Source organism: Dicentrarchus labrax, unplaced genomic scaffold (assembly GCF_905237075.1).
Source record: "Dicentrarchus labrax unplaced genomic scaffold, dlabrax2021, whole genome shotgun sequence".
NCBI lineage: Eukaryota > Metazoa > Chordata > Actinopteri > Moronidae > Dicentrarchus > Dicentrarchus labrax.
The window spans coordinates 9,360,112-9,376,827 of record NW_026136714.1 but is presented as its reverse complement, the minus strand read 5'-3'; the positions used below and the strand labels follow the sequence as shown (position 1 = coordinate 9,376,827).

Here is a 16,716-nt window from a genome sequence, read left to right as displayed (position 1 = left end):
CTTCTCAGACTAAACCATTGAGACATTTGCCCCACTGGTGTTACAATATACTTTATGGAGATCTTAGTAATTGACCATTGATGGAGATGCACTTTCTGGGTTTATTAATAATAAAAAAAACCCACAGGTATTATAATTGTTATTATTATTTGACATAATAATAACAATACAGAAAACTACAGTTGTAAACTGGTAATTGGGTTGTTGTGAAATGCAGTAAAATGTAGAATCCGATTAAATAAATAAAAGAAAAAATTATACATATACAGGCTAGATAAAAAAATAAATACATAAATTAAAATATTTCAAAATATACACTATTTAACACTCTTAAACAAAATCTAAAGATCTCCAAGACTAGAAACATTTATTCGGGTTTATTTTTATTATTTATTTTCATAATTACACGTTTATTTACCCTCATAGGTCCTAACTCCCTGCCATAATCCATTACTATATTATATACCTCAACAGCAAATACATCCTGTACACAGAGCCATAGACTATAGAGATATATATAGATAGAGATATATCTCAATATGGCTCTGCATGTACATGTCTACGTTGTGTATACTTGGTACACCCTGTGTTTGCAATTTAACGAAGAAAAGTGGAGCCATATAGGAAACAACCTTTAAACCATAAAGGGGAAGGAGGCCAAGGAAACCCTGTTTATCCGCCCGTGTTTCACAGGGGACAACATTCGACGTAACACACAAACACTTCCTCAAACCTAGCAGACCCGTGGTTGTCGTGAAACGCCGACGAGTTTTGGTTTGCATTTTATAATTTGATACATGTCCAAATAAACGTAGACGGTCTGTTTCACACAGATAAGGCACTAAAAAATCCGTGCGTGTAATTTTAACGAGATAAAATCTGATGTTCCGCCCAGGACATGAAGCTTAATTAGCCTCATCAGCAACCAGTTGCTAGGCTACCAGACCCAGCCCGTGAGAAAGACTGCCATGGCAACCAAGTACAGAACCTATGGGTGACGTTCAGGGTCAGGTAGGTTGATCTAATTCATGAATGGACAGTTCATTATAAACTTATAGCTGCTGGTAGCTGATTTAAGGAGAACTACTACTCATGACAGTACTACTCAAAATACTTTTTATATATTCATGCAGCATGTTATCCCATTTAAGTATTATATATATACTTTATATATATATATATTTATATAAAGTATATATAATCTGTAACACCTTGCAGCAACATCAAGCTCATTCACAGGCCTGCAGCTTAACCCGGTCCAGTGACAGATGGATTTTAGGGGTGAAACTTAGATACTTTACTGCGCTGATGAAAATTAAAAACCTATAAGAACCAGTTTCTGAACATCCATGTGGTTAATGAAGGTGGTGATAAGGAGCAGGAGTGGGACTAATTTGAACTCAAAACCTGTGCCATATGATGATTTTCATGTGAATTGCGTTGCGTCCTTCCTCAAGAAAGTGAATTAAGTCTAATAGCTCAGCTTAAAAACAACATTTATTACTAGTATCTATCTATTTTGTTATTAATCATATCTTCAAAACTGAAATTACTTTCAAAAATGTTCTCTTATCATATCAGGAAACCTGCTGTAGGAAGTAATCAACATGTCGTCTGAGGAGGAGACTTCTCAGACTTCCTCTTCTTCCTCTTCTCCCCCTCTCTCCTCCTCCTCCTCACATCCCCCTCCATCACACTTCATCGGGAAGAAGGAGGACATTGTCAAGGCTGGGCGCGTGACCAAGCTGGTGAATGGATGCAGAGACGTACTGGTCGTGTGGCACCAGGGGCAGCTACATGCAATGGACATGCGCTGCTACCGTAAGAGTGTGGAGGGGTTGTTTGTGTTGATGTAACGTATAAAGCTACACTTGTAAAGCTTGTCCTTGCCTGTCCATCATCCTAGTTTTTAAAATGTGGAATTAACTTTGTATAATGGCTCATCACATGTTTGAAACACTGATTAAGAAACACTGCTGCTCTCTATAATGACACTTGTTTTTCCACTGACAGATTCAGGTGGGGCGTTACAGTATGGAGACATTGAGGTAAGTTGTGTACTATTTTCTCTGAATATACTCATGAATGAGTTTTTATAAGCTGTTTACAACCACATTCTTGTCAGTTTTCTACAAAGCTCTTGTTCAAGCTTTCCTGTGTATATAATAGCTTTTAAATACTGCGTTTTCTTATTAGATTGCCACTACAGCTGTTCCTATATTGTCTCTCTAATCATCTTAATTCTGTGTTAAAATCAGGAGTTTAATGGGCGGCTGTGTATCGTGTGTCCGTGGCACAAGTACAAGATCACACTGGCAGAAGGGGAAGGGCTTTATCAAGCTGTGGACGATCCTACAGTCAAACCCCTGAGAACTCACTGGCGCTCCAAGGGTGTCAAACAGAGGATTCACAAGATCACTGAGATCAACGGGGATGTATATGTAACATTGAACGACTCCAGCGAGGCCGTCGAGTCAGACGTCTACCAAACTGAGAGATATAGGACTGTCTTACTCAAGGCCCAGCCAGTACCTAAAAACAAGAAATAGAGGTGTTTGATTATTTAAAGAATACTCAAAAGGACTATTGGAGATGTTTTGTTTGTTTGTGTTTCACTGGGAAACCTTTGGTCGCATTTATAATTGTTTTCAAATACTGTTAACAACAGTGTGAGCTGAGTCAATCTAGGACAATGAAGGAAATATCTGATGAATGTATGAATATAGGACATTTCAGCAGTAGTTGCAGGAATTGTCCAATCCACCTGAATCTTATGCCTACAAATATACGTGAAACTTATGCCTTCATTTCACAAAGAAACTCAAACTACTGTAACTCTGAGCTTTTTCTACTTTGTGTTCATACCTTCTGTTTACATACACTGTTCATTACTTTGCTCTTGCTCTGATGGACACAGTTTGTTTTAGTAGGATCAGAAACATTGAACATTGAACAAATCAGCAGGTATGATGTAGAACTGTCTGGCATATATGAAATTATTCTAGCTTATTATAACACCTGGTTTTGCAGGGTTTTTTGGGGACTTCTGCACAATGTTGTGGTTTATAATTATTAAAATGTGTACAAATATACTGTTTATTTTGGGCAAAAATTATGACTATGTGTCCCATTGTCATGGTAAATGATATGAGGAATATTATGAGTCCTTTGTGACATCTGTTAAGCTAAATTCTTCTGAACACAAGTCAAATTAAGACAAAATATAAACCAAACTATCAGTCAGAAAACAATACACCAATATTATTCAATCATGAAAATAATAGTTAGTTGCAGCCCCGTTTAAGTATTTATTATATTTAAATATATAAGTGTTAGAGGACTATACAGACCACTGTCCTTGTAATGGCCCTGCACACCCCTGCAGGTCAACCAATCACTGTGACTAATTAGACCTCTAATTAGATCAATGCTAACGAGGATAAAGATGTAAGTTGTCCCAGCCTAGATGTTCAACAAGAAACTGGGGCAGATGTCAACCAAGCACATTCTGCACAGGTCTACACAGCCCTCTAATGCTTTAGAATATAACAAAGTACATTTAGTTATGTAAGTAGGTTACTATTATGAGGTACTTAGCCTTTTTCTTTTTACTACATTTATTAGACAGCTGTAAATTACTTTCAAGATTTAGATTTTACAACCAAAACATTAAATCAGCTTGTAAAATATGATGCGTTGTTATAGATTAAACAGTATATAGAAGTCTAAATGAGCTCTTCCTCAACCAACTACAACAGTAAAAGACTGCGTCCACATTACTGCATCACTCACCACAATCCAATAATATAATATATAATAATAATATAATGAAATAATGTTATTTAATGTTTTTACATTGTTTTATTGTTTCTTATAGTTAAAAAAAAAAGCTGAATACGTCTCCTAAAAAAGTCTATTCAGGCAGAATAAGTCAAAACACTGTATTGTGTATTAAGGGCGTGTGGGGACTTTAAGTGAAGTTACTCGATAGTAAACGCTACGGGGGCAGCAGAGGGCCAAAGCAAGTCGCAGCCTGATGACGCCATATTCAGGCTTCACTAGGGCTGAAGTGGTGGGTGAAAATGGCTGTATTTAAAAAAAAATAATAATAATTTTCAGTTTCTACTCAATTATAAAGTGTCAGAATAATCAGATTTAAACATGTGTGTGAAGCTTCAGGTCAGAGATGGAAGCTAACAGGAGATAAAGCTGCAGGACAACAACACTTCGCACTTTTTGGTCCCTCTTCGTCTCAAGCAGGAATATCTGCCGCGATGGCATCGGGTATGTGTTGTTTAAGATACACATACTGAAGGGTCTGATGTTGCACACTAGACGAGCTGGCTATCTTCTCCACTGAGCTGCATGCAGTTAAATCGTCTCCTTGTTTTTTTCTCCAGAGGATGAAATCAATCTGCTGGTCATCGTCGTGGATGTAAATCCGATTTGGTGGGGCCAGCAAGCTCAGCGAGAGCCAGAGGTAGTGCTCTTCCTCTGACTCATGAGTGGTTTTCAGACTGTGTGTTTTTTGTTTTTTAAATGTGGGGTTCATTTGTCCTCTTGTCTCTCTGTACAGTTCACCCTTTCAAAGTGTCTGGATGCAGTTATGGTGATGGGGAACGCCCACATGGCCATGACCAGGACAAACAAGCTGGCTGTCATCGCCAGCCACTGTCAAGACAGGTTTTATACAGTTTCCTGTGTTGAAAAGTATTCAAGTACTCTTATTGAAGTGCTATACTAATTAAATCATTTTAAAGTACTTCACTTACTTCTGTTCCACTACGGCTTGAAGAGGGACATTACCTTTATTTGACAGCTTTTAGGGCTAAAAGAAAAACAGTATCAAACTGTTAGCTGTCTATATTTTCTATATTTTAACCAAAAAAGGCAAAAATATGCTGCCAACACATTAATCCATCGATATATCACAAATAAATAAAGCTTTAATAAATCACTTTTTCATTAGAAGCCACCTTTTTTAATACTTTCAAGTAAATTTTGTTTCCAGGATTGAAGGGCCGACTGTCTTGGTGAATGTAATGTTTTGTTCCTGTCATTGCGTATATGCACATTTCTCCTCTTCCTTTTATTTCAGTCACTTCCTGTATCCCAGTAAGAGCTGGCGAGGCGGGGACAGCGGTGCTGAGGATGCATCCTCCAGCGGGGATGGAAAATATGAACTCCTGTCAATCGCTAATAACCTTATTGCTGAAGAGATCAGGAATGTTATGTCAAAAAGTGAGTACGAGGCTGTTTTATGTGGGTCAAATTAACATACAATATATACAGTGATTAATGTACTGCGTCATGTGTTTAATGATGTTGTTCGTTGTTGGTAACTAATTAATATTTACACTGTGTCTTATGTGTTTGCAGCTGAAGTGAGGGGAAATTCAACTGATACTTTGTTGGCTGGATCCCTTGCCAAAGCTCTCTGCTGTATCCTTTCAATAAAAACAGTTTACAGTTTTCAGCATTTACGACATGTACTGGACCTTTTTATTAAGAACAGGAAAGTGACTAATATAAGAATAAATTCACATTAATGAATGACTGTTACAAGTTACAAGAAGCTGAAGACATAAAGAAGGGCAAGGACATTTTATCTATAGCCTGCAATGTTTTGGGTGTCTGGATGTTTTGTTTTGTTACGACTGTGATAGACATTATTGTTTTTTATTTTATTCTATAAAATCAAATATATGTACTGTAATTGTGGAAGTTTCTAGTTTCTATATGTGCTCATACTGTTGGAAGTGATGTTTTTATGTTAGGACTTTCTATTGCTTAGATAATTTCAAGTTTAAAGGAACGTCTGCAGATTGTTTTTCATTTTCTTTCTGTACACTGCAGCGAGTGTGGCAGAGACTGAGCTGAGGTGTTTTCCAAATGTTCCTTAATCCTTTAATATTCAGATATTAACAGAGTCTCTAAAGACAATGAAGGTAACTAAAATGTTTTTATTGTTAAACTTAATAATGCTCTTCAATGGGTACAGTTTTCAACTCTATTAACGTTGCCTTTTCTTTTTTTAGTTGGACGGGATACAAAATCAAGACTATTGGTAAGCCCTAAATGGTCTAATTTCATGAGTGCTTTTGTTGTATTTTCTTACCACTTCGAACAGAACCTCTGTATTTTACCGGATAGGTGATAAAAGCAGCCGAGGACTGCGCCCTCCAGTACATGAACTTCATGAATGTCATTTTTGCTGCCCAGAAGCAGGTAAAATCATTAATCTCTCTTCTGTTTTTTTTTTTGTTCTGTTTTTCTTCTTGTAACTTTTATTATGAAAAAATAAACATTTGTTTTGTATTTTAAAACAGAACATCCTGATAGATGCCTGTGTGTTGGACTCAGACTCAGGTCTCCTTCAGCAGGTACATTTTTCCAGCTTTGTTAGGACATTAACAGGATTACAGTCTGTATCATGATAGCAAATACCATCCAACAGTTGAACCAAACTACTCGTGCATTGATATTAAATAGCTTGTAGAACAATTTAAAGAAGGCATACGTTCCTGGCAAGCTGCTCTCACACTCACATATTGATTTTTTTCAGCATAAGGTATGCCAGGGATGGTGTAGTGATACTTTGACTGTATTTTTCTGTCCTAACCTGTGTATATATCCAGTGTTTTTACCTTCAGATGTTTGTTTTGTAGGCTTGCGATATAACTGGAGGATTGTACCTCAAGATACCACAGAAACTTGCTCTGGCACAGTACCTTTTGGTAAGAGTGCAGTCCACGTTTCTGAGAGCATCATTTATCTTCCTGTAGAAAGGGCTGCTTTGTGATAATGATGGTGTTTTCTGAACAGTGGGTGTTCCTGCCTGACTCTGAGCAGCGTTCACAGTTGGTGCTGCCACCGCCTGCACACGTGGACTACAGAGCGGCGTGTTTCTGCCACCGTAACCTCATCGAGGTCGGTTATGTGTGCTCGGTTTGTCTGTCAAGTAAGTTTGATTCCCAGTTAAGAGAATAACTTTAATAGTTGTATATTGGAAAAAGCTGCAGTTACAGTATGTTTTTGTGACGCTTTCTCTTCGTCTTCCCTTTCAAGTATTCTGCAACTTCAGTCCCATCTGTACAACTTGCGAGTAAGTCTTAATAAATAATTAAATTCTACATTTTACACTGAACTGAAACTATACAATCTGACTTCGTCTGCACTTTGTTGGCTTTCATATGATCTACAATAATTTTGTTTTTTAGGACTGCCTTCAAAATCCAACTACCACAGATGGTCAAGCCCAAAAAGAAGAAACTCAAGCAATCTACGTGATTTTTGCTGGGGATACACAAATGTAGTGAATTTAGTTTCCTTTTTGATATTCAAATTACACCATTTTGTTTGTTGGTGATCTGTAACAAGCTTCAGTGACATCCTGGAAATGCCTTTGTGGGAAGCAGAGACATATGAACATGTTGACTTCACTAACATTGACTGTCTTTACATGCGCACGTAAGCTGATGCTTTACCCAACTGTTGTCAGAATAGTACTTAATAATTCCAGGTTAATTTAGTTAATGATGCTAAACACAGATAATCCACTCAGGCTATGTATAAATGACTTATTGCTTTTGATAAAATGTAAGATGGAGAATTTTTGGGATGTAAAGTTTTTTTATAATAAATGTTTGTCACACAGCTTTTTGCCATTCTCATTTTAATGTGGTCTCAAATAGCTGTTCAGATTCTTCAAGCTGAATCAGCGATTATGAAGGTGGAAATAATTTACTTGAGTACAATGAATTGTGTTCAGCTTCCAAACAGGTGAAGATGTATTAAACTTCAAGAAAATATTTCAAGTTCACGCAAAACAGAAAATCTTAAATTAAAAGTGGAACAAACATTTTGGTCATGATTCATCATTACTGAAAATAAGCATTTATTGATGGTAGTAGCAAAATAATTATTTTCCAAAGTCTCTTGTTGTTGCTTTTTAGTGTCACTTCAGATCACTGCAATATAGTTCAACAGCTACTCCACATTTCTGTCATTTATATTCTCTCAACTCTTAATGTATAGTATAAGGTAGCAATGTTTACATCCTGTATGAAGGAAAGTTCAGTTTCTGATTAAGATATTGAAAAAACAAACAGATGGAAATGTCTGCAGTATTTACAAATTCAGTTTGAAGTGGTCCAGGGGCAACATGTAGAGGAAGGGGTTTCATGTCATGGCAATCACCGACAGATTGGAACAATGTTACATCTGAAAAAGAAAACAAGGACAAGATAATGAACGATATGAACCACGTTATACCTGCTAATCCCAGCAGGCAGCTATTTCATGCATTTTAAAAGTGGATGTCAACAGAACAAAGCTGCCTTTCACAGCTTTCTTTGCTTCTAAATATTAGCTACTGTACTAGAATCAAATAACTCTCAATCCGAATCCGTGACTCTGATTGTGTCTGTAGCATTTACCCGAGCAGACCTCTGCCTGACCATCGCTGTGGAGTCAGGCTCATTTGAGCTTTCTGGCCATCCCGGACGACTGTGACACGTAATGGTTTCTGTAACAGAATATTACACTTCAGATATTACGTGTGTTCAGCAAAATGTAACCTACTGTAGGACAGTAAGAAATGACTTGAAGACTTTATTCTAATTGTAACAAAAGATATGGAAAAATCTACTTCTGATAAATGTGATAAAAAGGTCAAAAAAGGTTCATTTAGACATCGAACTGCATCACAAAACTTTCCACAGCACAATTAAGGTGCCAAATGACAACAATAACATTTGTTTTAGCTGTATATTGTGTCAGTATCTTACCCCTTCACTGTGTTGTACCACAGAAGCAATATTCTGGAGGTTCTGAAAGTTCTCCGTGTTCACAGAACCAAACTCAATGACTTCATCACCAACTCTGAGCCCCTTTGGAAAGAAACAATTATTGTAATCACAGCAACAAAAACAGCTATTTTTGTTCCGTATAAACTCCAAAGAACAGTGATGGTTTATCCAAAACAGCTGTCAAAACACAAAAGTGTAGTTCACATCACTCACAGCTCCACAGGCCGGTGAGCCCTGTGTCACAGCATCCACCCGTGCAAATGGCGGCGGAAGAGTGACCTGCTGCTCCATCGCCTCGCCCATGGCTTCTGTCTCATCCTGTTCCCGCTTGGCTTTCTCACGAGCATGCAGCTTGTGCAGGGCTTCTTCTATCTCCACCATGATGGCCTTGTGGTCGTTCTGCAGGCCTGAAAGACACGATCAAAGCATTAGCTTAGAAAAGAGATTATTTATTTTTCACACATTTAACTAGATTAAATGAATAATCAAGAAAATAATGATCTTAGATTGTAAATGTAAATAATCTGATATATTAACATATAAGTATCAGTTAGTATCATCTTTATTATCGGTCCAAGCTTGATGAACTGCCTTTATGTCATTTACCTCTCTGACAGAATGTACTGACACACGTTTTACATTTAGAAACATAAATTATCTGGAAAACCTGAACTTGTTTCATGTTGGCTCACAAACAAGTTAACCAACCTAAATGTCGTCAACAACAACAACAACAACAACAAACACGCTGCTGCTCACATGAAATATTGTGTCTTGCTGTCCTGATCTGGTAAACATTAACATCAGCTCTGGGGTAACCCTCATCGTCCACCAAGGGGCCTTGCACTCCGACACCTTGCTGTAAACATAAAGACACACAGAGACATGTTTCTGTTATCTAACGTGAGCCACATCCACTGGGAGCTGAAGCCTGCGGCCTCGTGTTGACTCAGCGGAGCCTGAATGACCGACTGACAGTAAAACTCACGTCTTCCAAAACATCGTAATAAGCTTTTATCTGCTCTTCAAGCTCGTCTTTCTTTTTAACAAGGTTTTTAACATCCTCCATTGTTATTTCAGACTTTCCAGAACTGTTTTCCCCCGTCATCTTCATCGCTGCTCAACTGACTGCGTACATCCGGTTCCGGTATTTATTTATTTATTTTATTTTTATTTATTTATTTATTTTATTGATCAAATTTTAAAAAAACATTGCATTACATTGTAAAAGTCACAATATAATACAATAAAATATAATTTTGACCCACCAGCATTAACAATATAAACAAATACATATAACAAAAACAAATAATAAATATAAATATAATAAATAATAATACATATAAATATAATAAATAACAATACATATACATTTTTAAAAATAATAATAATAAAACACAGACAACATTAAATGTACGAGGGAGTTGTAATATTAAATATACAGTATATAACTTATCTATCGTATCTATTTTTCTATTTATTCGAGGTGTCCTAATATCTTTCTTGTTTGATAATAATTAAGAAACAAAGAGTCAAAGAGATTTTGTAATTCAATATAAAACAGGTAAATATTGGGTGTGGTTTGCATTGTACTTCCGGTAGTGTAAATTCATCTGACTCAACGTATGAAAACATTTTATATATATATTTATACTTATATATATGACTGCACCTGATTGGTCGATAATAAAATAAGCAGTTGCAATGTTGTAGCCACAATCCTTCTTTCATTCATTTATTTTAATTTGTTTATTAAATAGATACTAAATGTTGCTGTAAATGAGCCAAGAGGCTATTTTTTTATTTGTAGTCTGTCGACAGATGTTACAATGTCACCATCAAAACAGATGAAAATTAAATAATTAAAAGTTATCACTTATAAACATGCAGAACAATAATAAAGAGAATAATGTTAAGTGAGTACTGTTTAAAACATACAACAAAAAAACATGTAATAGTATATTCACTAAGCAGTTGAAAAACACGTTCAAGATAAAGTTTTTTCCTTTAATATCGGAAGAGAAGAAATCTGTGGTTGGTCCCAAAAAACCCTTCATTAAAGATTTATTTTCCACAATCCATCAATCAACATTAAACATAAAAAATGTCTACCACACCTCTATTTCACTTCTCACAGCAAAGCACTCCTGTCAAATGTTCAAATCCTCAAACAGACATTTACACTCCATTGTACTTCATTGTTCAAGAACACATCAAAATCAATTAAACACAGGATATAACCATTTACATACCTAGTATTTTAATATTCAACTGCAGAACAAATGTTCTACAAAGAAAAACACAAAAACACACAATATTAAATCACGTAAGTCAACTTTAATATAATATTAGATACAATCAATGATCATAACATACACTGCTTTAATTACTTCTGAATCTTTTCAACAGCTGTAAACAATGTGTACCTCCTGCACACCAACGCAAGATGGTAAAATGTGTTATAAATTGTTTTGCACCAGGTTTCACAGACATTGAAGGCAGCAGCATGTTGAGAACAATGTTACACAACTCTGAAAAACATGGCTGGACTAAATACACCCCGCACTGACTTGTAGTGGTCTTCAACGGCCATATAACATTTTCTCCTGTAGCATAATTTGTAATTTCACAGTGGTCTATATATATTTAGGCACATTGGTATACAATGAGAAAAAAAGTGAATATTAAATAAGCACTCTTACAGTATTAGGTGTACCCTGAGTGCTTCAAATAATAATCTGGATCACATCTGTTACTATAAATGTATTGTTAATGGCCTTCATCCTGAAACAGGATACAAGTGCAAATAATTGATTAACAAAGTCATTAAATAAATCCTGTGTGCTCTGTGATACTAGTACTAATAGTTTTCCTTCATGTTCACCTTGTTAACAAATCCCAGCTTTCTGTTGTTGGAATATAAATCTGTGTTTGTTTTGCAGTCTACATAAATTAGTGCTGATGATTAAAACGACTGAAGTACCAGATTGTTATTTATATAGCTAACAGTCTGTATCTTTTGGACCTGCATTAAGATCCTTGAGCTCCAGCAGCGACTGGTCTTTGTCGTCCCCTTGCATTGACGCATCATCAGACGAGGATGAAAAACCCGGTGAGAGCTCAGCCTGAGCCGTGAGCTCCTTCTGCACTAGAGCCAACTGGGCTGATGCCTCATCCAGCTGTGAGTGAACAGCTTGGACCCACTTTTGTAGCTGCACGTTGAGAGCATCCATGCCTTGGTCCAGCTTCTCCTGTCTGCCTTGTAGCTCGTCTAACAGGTGCTGTGTGTCACTGGCAACCTCCTTCCTCTTGCTTCCTTCAGAGGGAGCACGCTGACGCAGCATGTAGCCCTCAAACTCCTCTGGACTGAGGCTGAGTGCTGGTCCATCCAGTTTCTCAATGAAGGCCACCGCACAAGACTAAAATAGGGGACAAGGGCAGAGGCAAGAGTGATCAATCGACCTCATTAAACAGCATCCTGTAATGTACGCTGGATGTGTAACTTAAAACTTACCAAATTTGTGAAATAATAGCCGCTCTCTCCTGCCATCAGACTGTGAGGGAGACCAAAACGAATCACGTATTGCATGTTGGAGTGTAGACGAGGTGGATTGGCCTTCAGCACCACATAAATCAGGCCTGACAGGAAGTCATCGGCATTAGCGGGCTCAGTGTTGGAGGTGGAGAGGGCTTCAAAGACATGCTGACTGCATTTGGACACACATGCCAGTTTGTCTTGAGGCGCTCGTTTAGCGTCCATCTCAATTATGGCTGTTAAGAAAAACAAAATGTCAAAGACTAGCATTTCAGAAATGATGTTTACAGCACATGGGGAAATATACCACTTTCTTTCATGAGCTTAAATGAGTAGTTTTGGGAAATACACTTATTTGCTTTCTGGCGGAGAGTTAGATAAGAAGACCAATACCACTTTTACATCTGTCCATTAAATAAACGGCTACAGCTAGCAGCCCAATAGCTTATAACAGCATAAAAAGGCATGAAACAACAGCTCTGTCCAAAGCAAACACATTCTGCCTTTGCATTTGTTAAATCAATACAAAAAACTAAAACCATGTAAAAATGTCTTATATCTTCCAGTGAGATGAGTTATATTGATTGATATTGATTTCTCCTCCAGAAAGTGCATAAACAACATGTTAAACTATTCTTTTCCGTATTAAAGCTGTGAATCACCTGTTATAGCAGGCAGAAAGGGGTCGCTGGTGACTGTAGTCTTTTTATCGGGGAAAGGTACACTCAGCATCTGTGGAGTAACCCAGTTTAAGGAGCTGCAACGTAAAGACATCGGTGTCAAACAGGGCTTTAGGTTAGATGTTTGGATCAAACACAGCACAGGTGACTTACCGTATCCTCCTCTGTAGAGCCAGGTCCTTCTGTTCATCGTCACAGCTGTCGTGGCAGAAAACCCATTTGTGCAGCCGTGTCATTATCAACTTCTCCACATGCTCCATTATCTGAGTGACCTGAGCCTCGGTAAAACCTGAAGATAAAAACTCAAAAGTCAATTAATGTCGACACTTTTTCAGAATAAACAGCCCAAGAAGTGTTGAAGTGATCTGTACTCACTGCTAAAATATTCAGCAAAAGACTGGTAGAAATCCTGCACGAGATCTGACTGCTTCTGTACCGGCAGATCCTGAACGGACAATGTGTGATCAGAACAGCTCTGGTATACAAAAGAGAGCTTATAAGAAGCGCCATGTTAAACTTTTCAAACAGATAATTACATGGTAAGCCTCCACTGTGTTGAGGAAAGCTGTACATCGGGACTGCAGGCGCTGGGAGGAAGGGCTTCGAAGTATCTTTAGGAAACCAGTGAAGTCCCCAGGCTCGAGGGTCTGGTAGGCTTTTAACACATTTGTAAAGCTTTCAGACTCTAGAGAGACAGAAAGTAGGGGTTATTCAAGATTAATAAATTAAGTGTTTAAATCAGTGCATGAAACAGTGAATGAAAAGAACACACAGGTGTCGAGGGGGCAAAGATGACCACAGATATTCAGGTTAAATCGCTGGTAGCAGGTTGGTTGTGAACCAGTAGTGATAAGACGACCACACTACCCATTCATATGCATATGGAGGTCTACCTGTATAATATCTAATGAAGGAAAACACCTGGTATTGGCCAGATTTTGTTGTCTGATGATTTTAGATTCATGATGTTTCCTGTCTAAGGCCATACGGAGGAGGATTTCTAAATGAGCTGGTTTACTGGAAATTGGAAAGTTTTATGTGAAACAATCTACTATTGATACATAGTCAATGACCAAAAAGGTCAGCAAGTAAAAGTTTCTGCTTTTATCTTAACAGACTTTGTCGGATCAAGAGACATCATAATAATAATAATAATAATAATAATAATAAGCAGTGTGAAGTTTAAGCCATCAACTGGTTGCAGTTTTTTATTCTGTTTTTGTTTTTCTGTCAAGCTCTCTTAGTTGTGTTCATCATTTTAAGGCTTTTGTTGCATCTGTTCAACAACAATAGCTGTTGTCTGAACCAAATGTGGGTTTTGGTGGGTGAATTTTCACCCTACGGCAACACAACCAAACACTCTGCAGATACTTTTATTACATGAACTGAACTGATAACTGAACTACCTTGACGTTTTGGAGGCGATGGGCTACCCCAGAAGAGCCTCCGCATGGTGTTAATTCGACGACTTTTCTCAGTGCTTTTCTTCTCCTCAAATTTGGAGAAGGTGACAGGAGTTCCATCATTGCTTGGCCTACAAAGTAATGACAACATTAAACAAATCTCAACCAAGTTTAAACCAAAAAACACTTTTGTTTTATGCCAATATTTAGAAGATAGTTATAGTAATAAAGCATATATTATCAGTACAAATATGAACTTCCTAAATCAATGCATGTCTTCCGACGTCTATTCAGGTAATCACGATGAAGTTTCCATCATGTGTTGCTTTTAAGATGCTGACAAGAACGTATCTACACAGAGACACCACCGTGTTCACATCATACACAGATCTAATTGCTCCTTTGAGTCTGAATGATCGTTAGCGGCAGTGGGTTTACCTTGCGTCTTGCCTTGTGGCTCCGGCCGTACGGGCTCTCTCTCTCCAGCACTTGGAGCAGAAGCCTTGCCACACAGGGTTTCCATAATATCCACAGGCGTTCTTGCAGAGCAGCTCCTCCTGAGAGACTCTGATTCCTCTTTGCTTGTCTGTCCACATTGTAGAGCTCTCTCGTATACTACTCCCACCTGTTGGACATAATAATAATAATAATAATAATAATAATAATAATACTTCAATCAGAAAGAGTTTTCAATACTCTGTGGGTCTGATGTTTAAATGACACTCAGTTTGTCCGAAGTTTTGTGACTGCAAGGGTCTAAATCTCAGAGGTTTAGTGTTCACTATAGCCCGGTTATGTTACACTTGGCCCTGTTTATGTATCGTGCAGACAGTGCTGCCATTAAGGGGACGAAAACAGTGATTTTGGTTAAACAGGTTTGAATTGAGATACTGTGAGATTGTACTTCTATGAAAACTACAGATACTTTCATTAACAAGACTCAAAAACACTTTGCAAACAAACATTGTATTGTGAGTATTAATAATTTACAAAAAAAGTTACTATGTAAATAACCAACTTACTTTGTTATCCGGTAAATTAAAAAGTACATTTTGCTCTCAGAACAAAAGGAAATGTTGTCAAAACACTACTACAAAACTACTTTATAATGCAAAGGTTCATTATAAGTGACTTTCTTATACACATATATATCTCTTTCATGTGATTGGCTAGGAACTACTTTACGCTATTTGGAAACAGTCAGTTCACAGCAGCTGGACTGACTGTGGAGCAGATTGAATCCTCTTTGGACTGGTTGCACAGCAGACATGGGAACTCACAGGTGTATTAATCAATGACAGCTGCATACCAATTAGAGGAAGTCCTGCTCATTGTGGAGGCCGCTTCACTGAAAGCCATCGTTACTCTTACTAGTCCGCATGTTTCTCCGGCTTAGACAAGTCAAAATGTCTTCAGAGCAACCAGTCCATTAAAAAGAGAAACAATCACAGTTCATGAGAGTTGATGGTTGGCTAATGGCGGCAGCTGACTGTCAGCTGAGGGGATTTGAGATAAGCTATCGTCGAGTGGCAACCATTTAACAAGTGTTAACCTATTAACCAATTAATTAAGTGTTTAAACTAACTCAACTTCAACCAAAAACAAGCAGAGTATCCATTAAGATGAGGTCCCAATTATTTAAAAACGCCTCCTCACCTGTCAGCTGGTGAAATCATAACTAGCCGCTTCCTTATCGGATCGTTGTTGTTTTTTCCCACCTTCCGGTGTCTTAAACGTCACAAAGTCATCGTAACTCGTACGACGACAATCCTTCAGATGTTGGAAAAATGTTCTGACCAAAGTAGGACACAGAGGAAGCGAAAAGAGAGGCACTAAATAAAGTTTAAAAAAAAGAAAAGTTGGCAGCACGACACGCAGCCAGAAAATCAGCTGCTTTCAAACCTGTGCAACCGGAAAATAGCCTCGTGGAAACTACTGTAAAGTTGGAAGAAGTGACACGATATCGACCCTTTCAAAGCAAAAGTATCACGGAAATAAATTTTAAAAAACCCAACTCCCCCCACTACAACACATCTTCTACCTAATGTTACATTTTATTTCCAATGTGTCTAATGGAATAGCATTATGCTATTAAGTCTGCCTTTGATGCCCTTTGGTTTGATGGTTGTCATGGTCATGAATGTACGTTGCCCTCTAGCGGCCACAGTGCGCAACCGTTATAAAAGTTTTATTTTGAATTTTAACCGGAAGTATTCTTTATAATATTGTATCTAACTTGATGTTAGTGGCGCGCCGTTGTACTTACTCGGTGTGACCACAAGAGGGCA

The 16,716-nt window shown here is 37.6% G+C and overlaps 4 protein-coding genes across 7 annotated transcripts; 2 read left to right on the top strand and 2 right to left on the bottom strand.

Annotated features, from left to right (window-relative positions):
* The first annotated feature begins 708 nt into the window (after positions 1 to 708).
* On the top strand, positions 709 to 3,112 carry LOC127376024 (Rieske domain-containing protein-like). 3 transcript variants are annotated; one of them, XM_051422524.1, is made up of 5 exons: positions 712 to 774; positions 896 to 1,011; positions 1,710 to 1,821; positions 2,014 to 2,048; positions 2,259 to 3,112. In XM_051422524.1, exons 2-5 carry the CDS (start codon positions 991 to 993, stop codon positions 2,547 to 2,549), a joined length of 459 nt encoding a protein of 152 aa, XP_051278484.1. In that variant the 5' UTR covers positions 712 to 774; positions 896 to 990; the 3' UTR covers positions 2,550 to 3,112. The 3 variants fall into 3 exon arrangements, with proteins under 3 accessions (XP_051278482.1, XP_051278484.1, XP_051278483.1); XM_051422522.1 differs by having other exon boundaries at positions 709 to 1,011; positions 1,582 to 1,821; XM_051422523.1 differs by lacking the exon at positions 896 to 1,011 and having other exon boundaries at positions 723 to 774; positions 1,582 to 1,821.
* An 890-nt stretch (positions 3,113 to 4,002) lies between these two features.
* gtf2h3 (general transcription factor IIH, polypeptide 3) lies at positions 4,003 to 7,656 on the top strand. 2 transcript variants are annotated; one of them, XM_051422520.1, is made up of 14 exons: positions 4,003 to 4,072; positions 4,174 to 4,284; positions 4,401 to 4,480; positions 4,577 to 4,683; positions 5,099 to 5,241; positions 5,380 to 5,442; positions 5,919 to 5,948; positions 6,039 to 6,067; positions 6,154 to 6,228; positions 6,330 to 6,383; positions 6,669 to 6,737; positions 6,826 to 6,961; positions 7,069 to 7,105; positions 7,221 to 7,656. In XM_051422520.1, exons 2-14 carry the CDS (start codon positions 4,275 to 4,277, stop codon positions 7,288 to 7,290), a joined length of 903 nt encoding a protein of 300 aa, XP_051278480.1. In that variant the 5' UTR covers positions 4,003 to 4,072; positions 4,174 to 4,274; the 3' UTR covers positions 7,291 to 7,656. The 2 variants fall into 2 exon arrangements, with proteins under 2 accessions (XP_051278480.1, XP_051278479.1); XM_051422519.1 differs by lacking the exon at positions 4,003 to 4,072 and having other exon boundaries at positions 4,079 to 4,284.
* A 217-nt stretch (positions 7,657 to 7,873) lies between these two features.
* psmd9 (proteasome 26S subunit, non-ATPase 9) lies at positions 7,874 to 9,952 on the bottom strand. The gene is made up of 6 exons (XM_051422521.1): positions 9,799 to 9,952; positions 9,570 to 9,669; positions 9,024 to 9,217; positions 8,790 to 8,891; positions 8,439 to 8,527; positions 7,874 to 8,223 (listed from the first exon to the last, which is right to left on the bottom strand). Exons 1-6 carry the CDS (start codon positions 9,922 to 9,924, stop codon positions 8,196 to 8,198), a joined length of 639 nt encoding a protein of 212 aa, XP_051278481.1. The 5' UTR covers positions 9,925 to 9,952; the 3' UTR covers positions 7,874 to 8,195.
* A 1,175-nt stretch (positions 9,953 to 11,127) lies between these two features.
* On the bottom strand, positions 11,128 to 16,358 carry LOC127376021 (rab5 GDP/GTP exchange factor). The gene is made up of 9 exons (XM_051422517.1): positions 16,085 to 16,358; positions 14,867 to 15,053; positions 14,432 to 14,559; positions 13,562 to 13,710; positions 13,401 to 13,470; positions 13,179 to 13,314; positions 13,008 to 13,102; positions 12,325 to 12,581; positions 11,128 to 12,229 (listed from the first exon to the last, which is right to left on the bottom strand). Exons 2-9 carry the CDS (start codon positions 15,022 to 15,024, stop codon positions 11,813 to 11,815), a joined length of 1,410 nt encoding a protein of 469 aa, XP_051278477.1. The 5' UTR covers positions 15,025 to 15,053; positions 16,085 to 16,358; the 3' UTR covers positions 11,128 to 11,812.
* Between the last annotated feature and the right edge of the window lie 358 nt (positions 16,359 to 16,716).

Bases quoted from the DNA above. Each gene is read 5' to 3' on its own strand.
- LOC127376024 (XM_051422522.1), top strand. From the start codon at position 1,608: ATGTCGTCTGAGGAGGAGACTTCTCAGACTTCCTCTTCTTCCTCTTCT. The intron at 1,822-2,013 runs GTAAGAGTGTGG...TTCCACTGACAG, and splicing joins AATGGACATGCGCTGCTACC to ATTCAGGTGGGGCGTTACAG. The intron at 2,049-2,258 runs GTAAGTTGTGTA...TGTTAAAATCAG, and splicing joins TACAGTATGGAGACATTGAG to GAGTTTAATGGGCGGCTGTG.
- gtf2h3 (XM_051422520.1), top strand. The intron at 4,684-5,098 runs GTTTTATACAGT...CTTTTATTTCAG, and splicing joins GCCAGCCACTGTCAAGACAG to TCACTTCCTGTATCCCAGTA. The intron at 6,068-6,153 runs GTAAGCCCTAAA...TTTACCGGATAG, and splicing joins ATACAAAATCAAGACTATTG to GTGATAAAAGCAGCCGAGGA.
- psmd9 (XM_051422521.1), bottom strand. From the start codon at position 9,924: ATGAAGATGACGGGGGAAAACAGTTCTGGAAAGTCTGAAATAACAATG. The intron at 8,528-8,789 runs GTAAGATACTGA...ATTCTGTTACAG, and splicing joins TGGTACAACACAGTGAAGGG to AAACCATTACGTGTCACAGT. The intron at 8,224-8,438 runs GTAAATGCTACA...TTTCTTTTTCAG, and splicing joins TCAGGCAGAGGTCTGCTCGG to ATGTAACATTGTTCCAATCT.
- LOC127376021 (XM_051422517.1), bottom strand. From the start codon at position 15,024: ATGTGGACAGACAAGCAAAGAGGAATCAGAGTCTCTCAGGAGGAGCTG. The intron at 13,103-13,178 runs GTAAGTCACCTG...TTTACGTTGCAG, and splicing joins GCTCTACAGAGGAGGATACG to CTCCTTAAACTGGGTTACTC. The intron at 12,582-13,007 runs GTGATTCACAGC...TTTTCTTAACAG, and splicing joins CTTTCTGCCTGCTATAACAG to CCATAATTGAGATGGACGCT.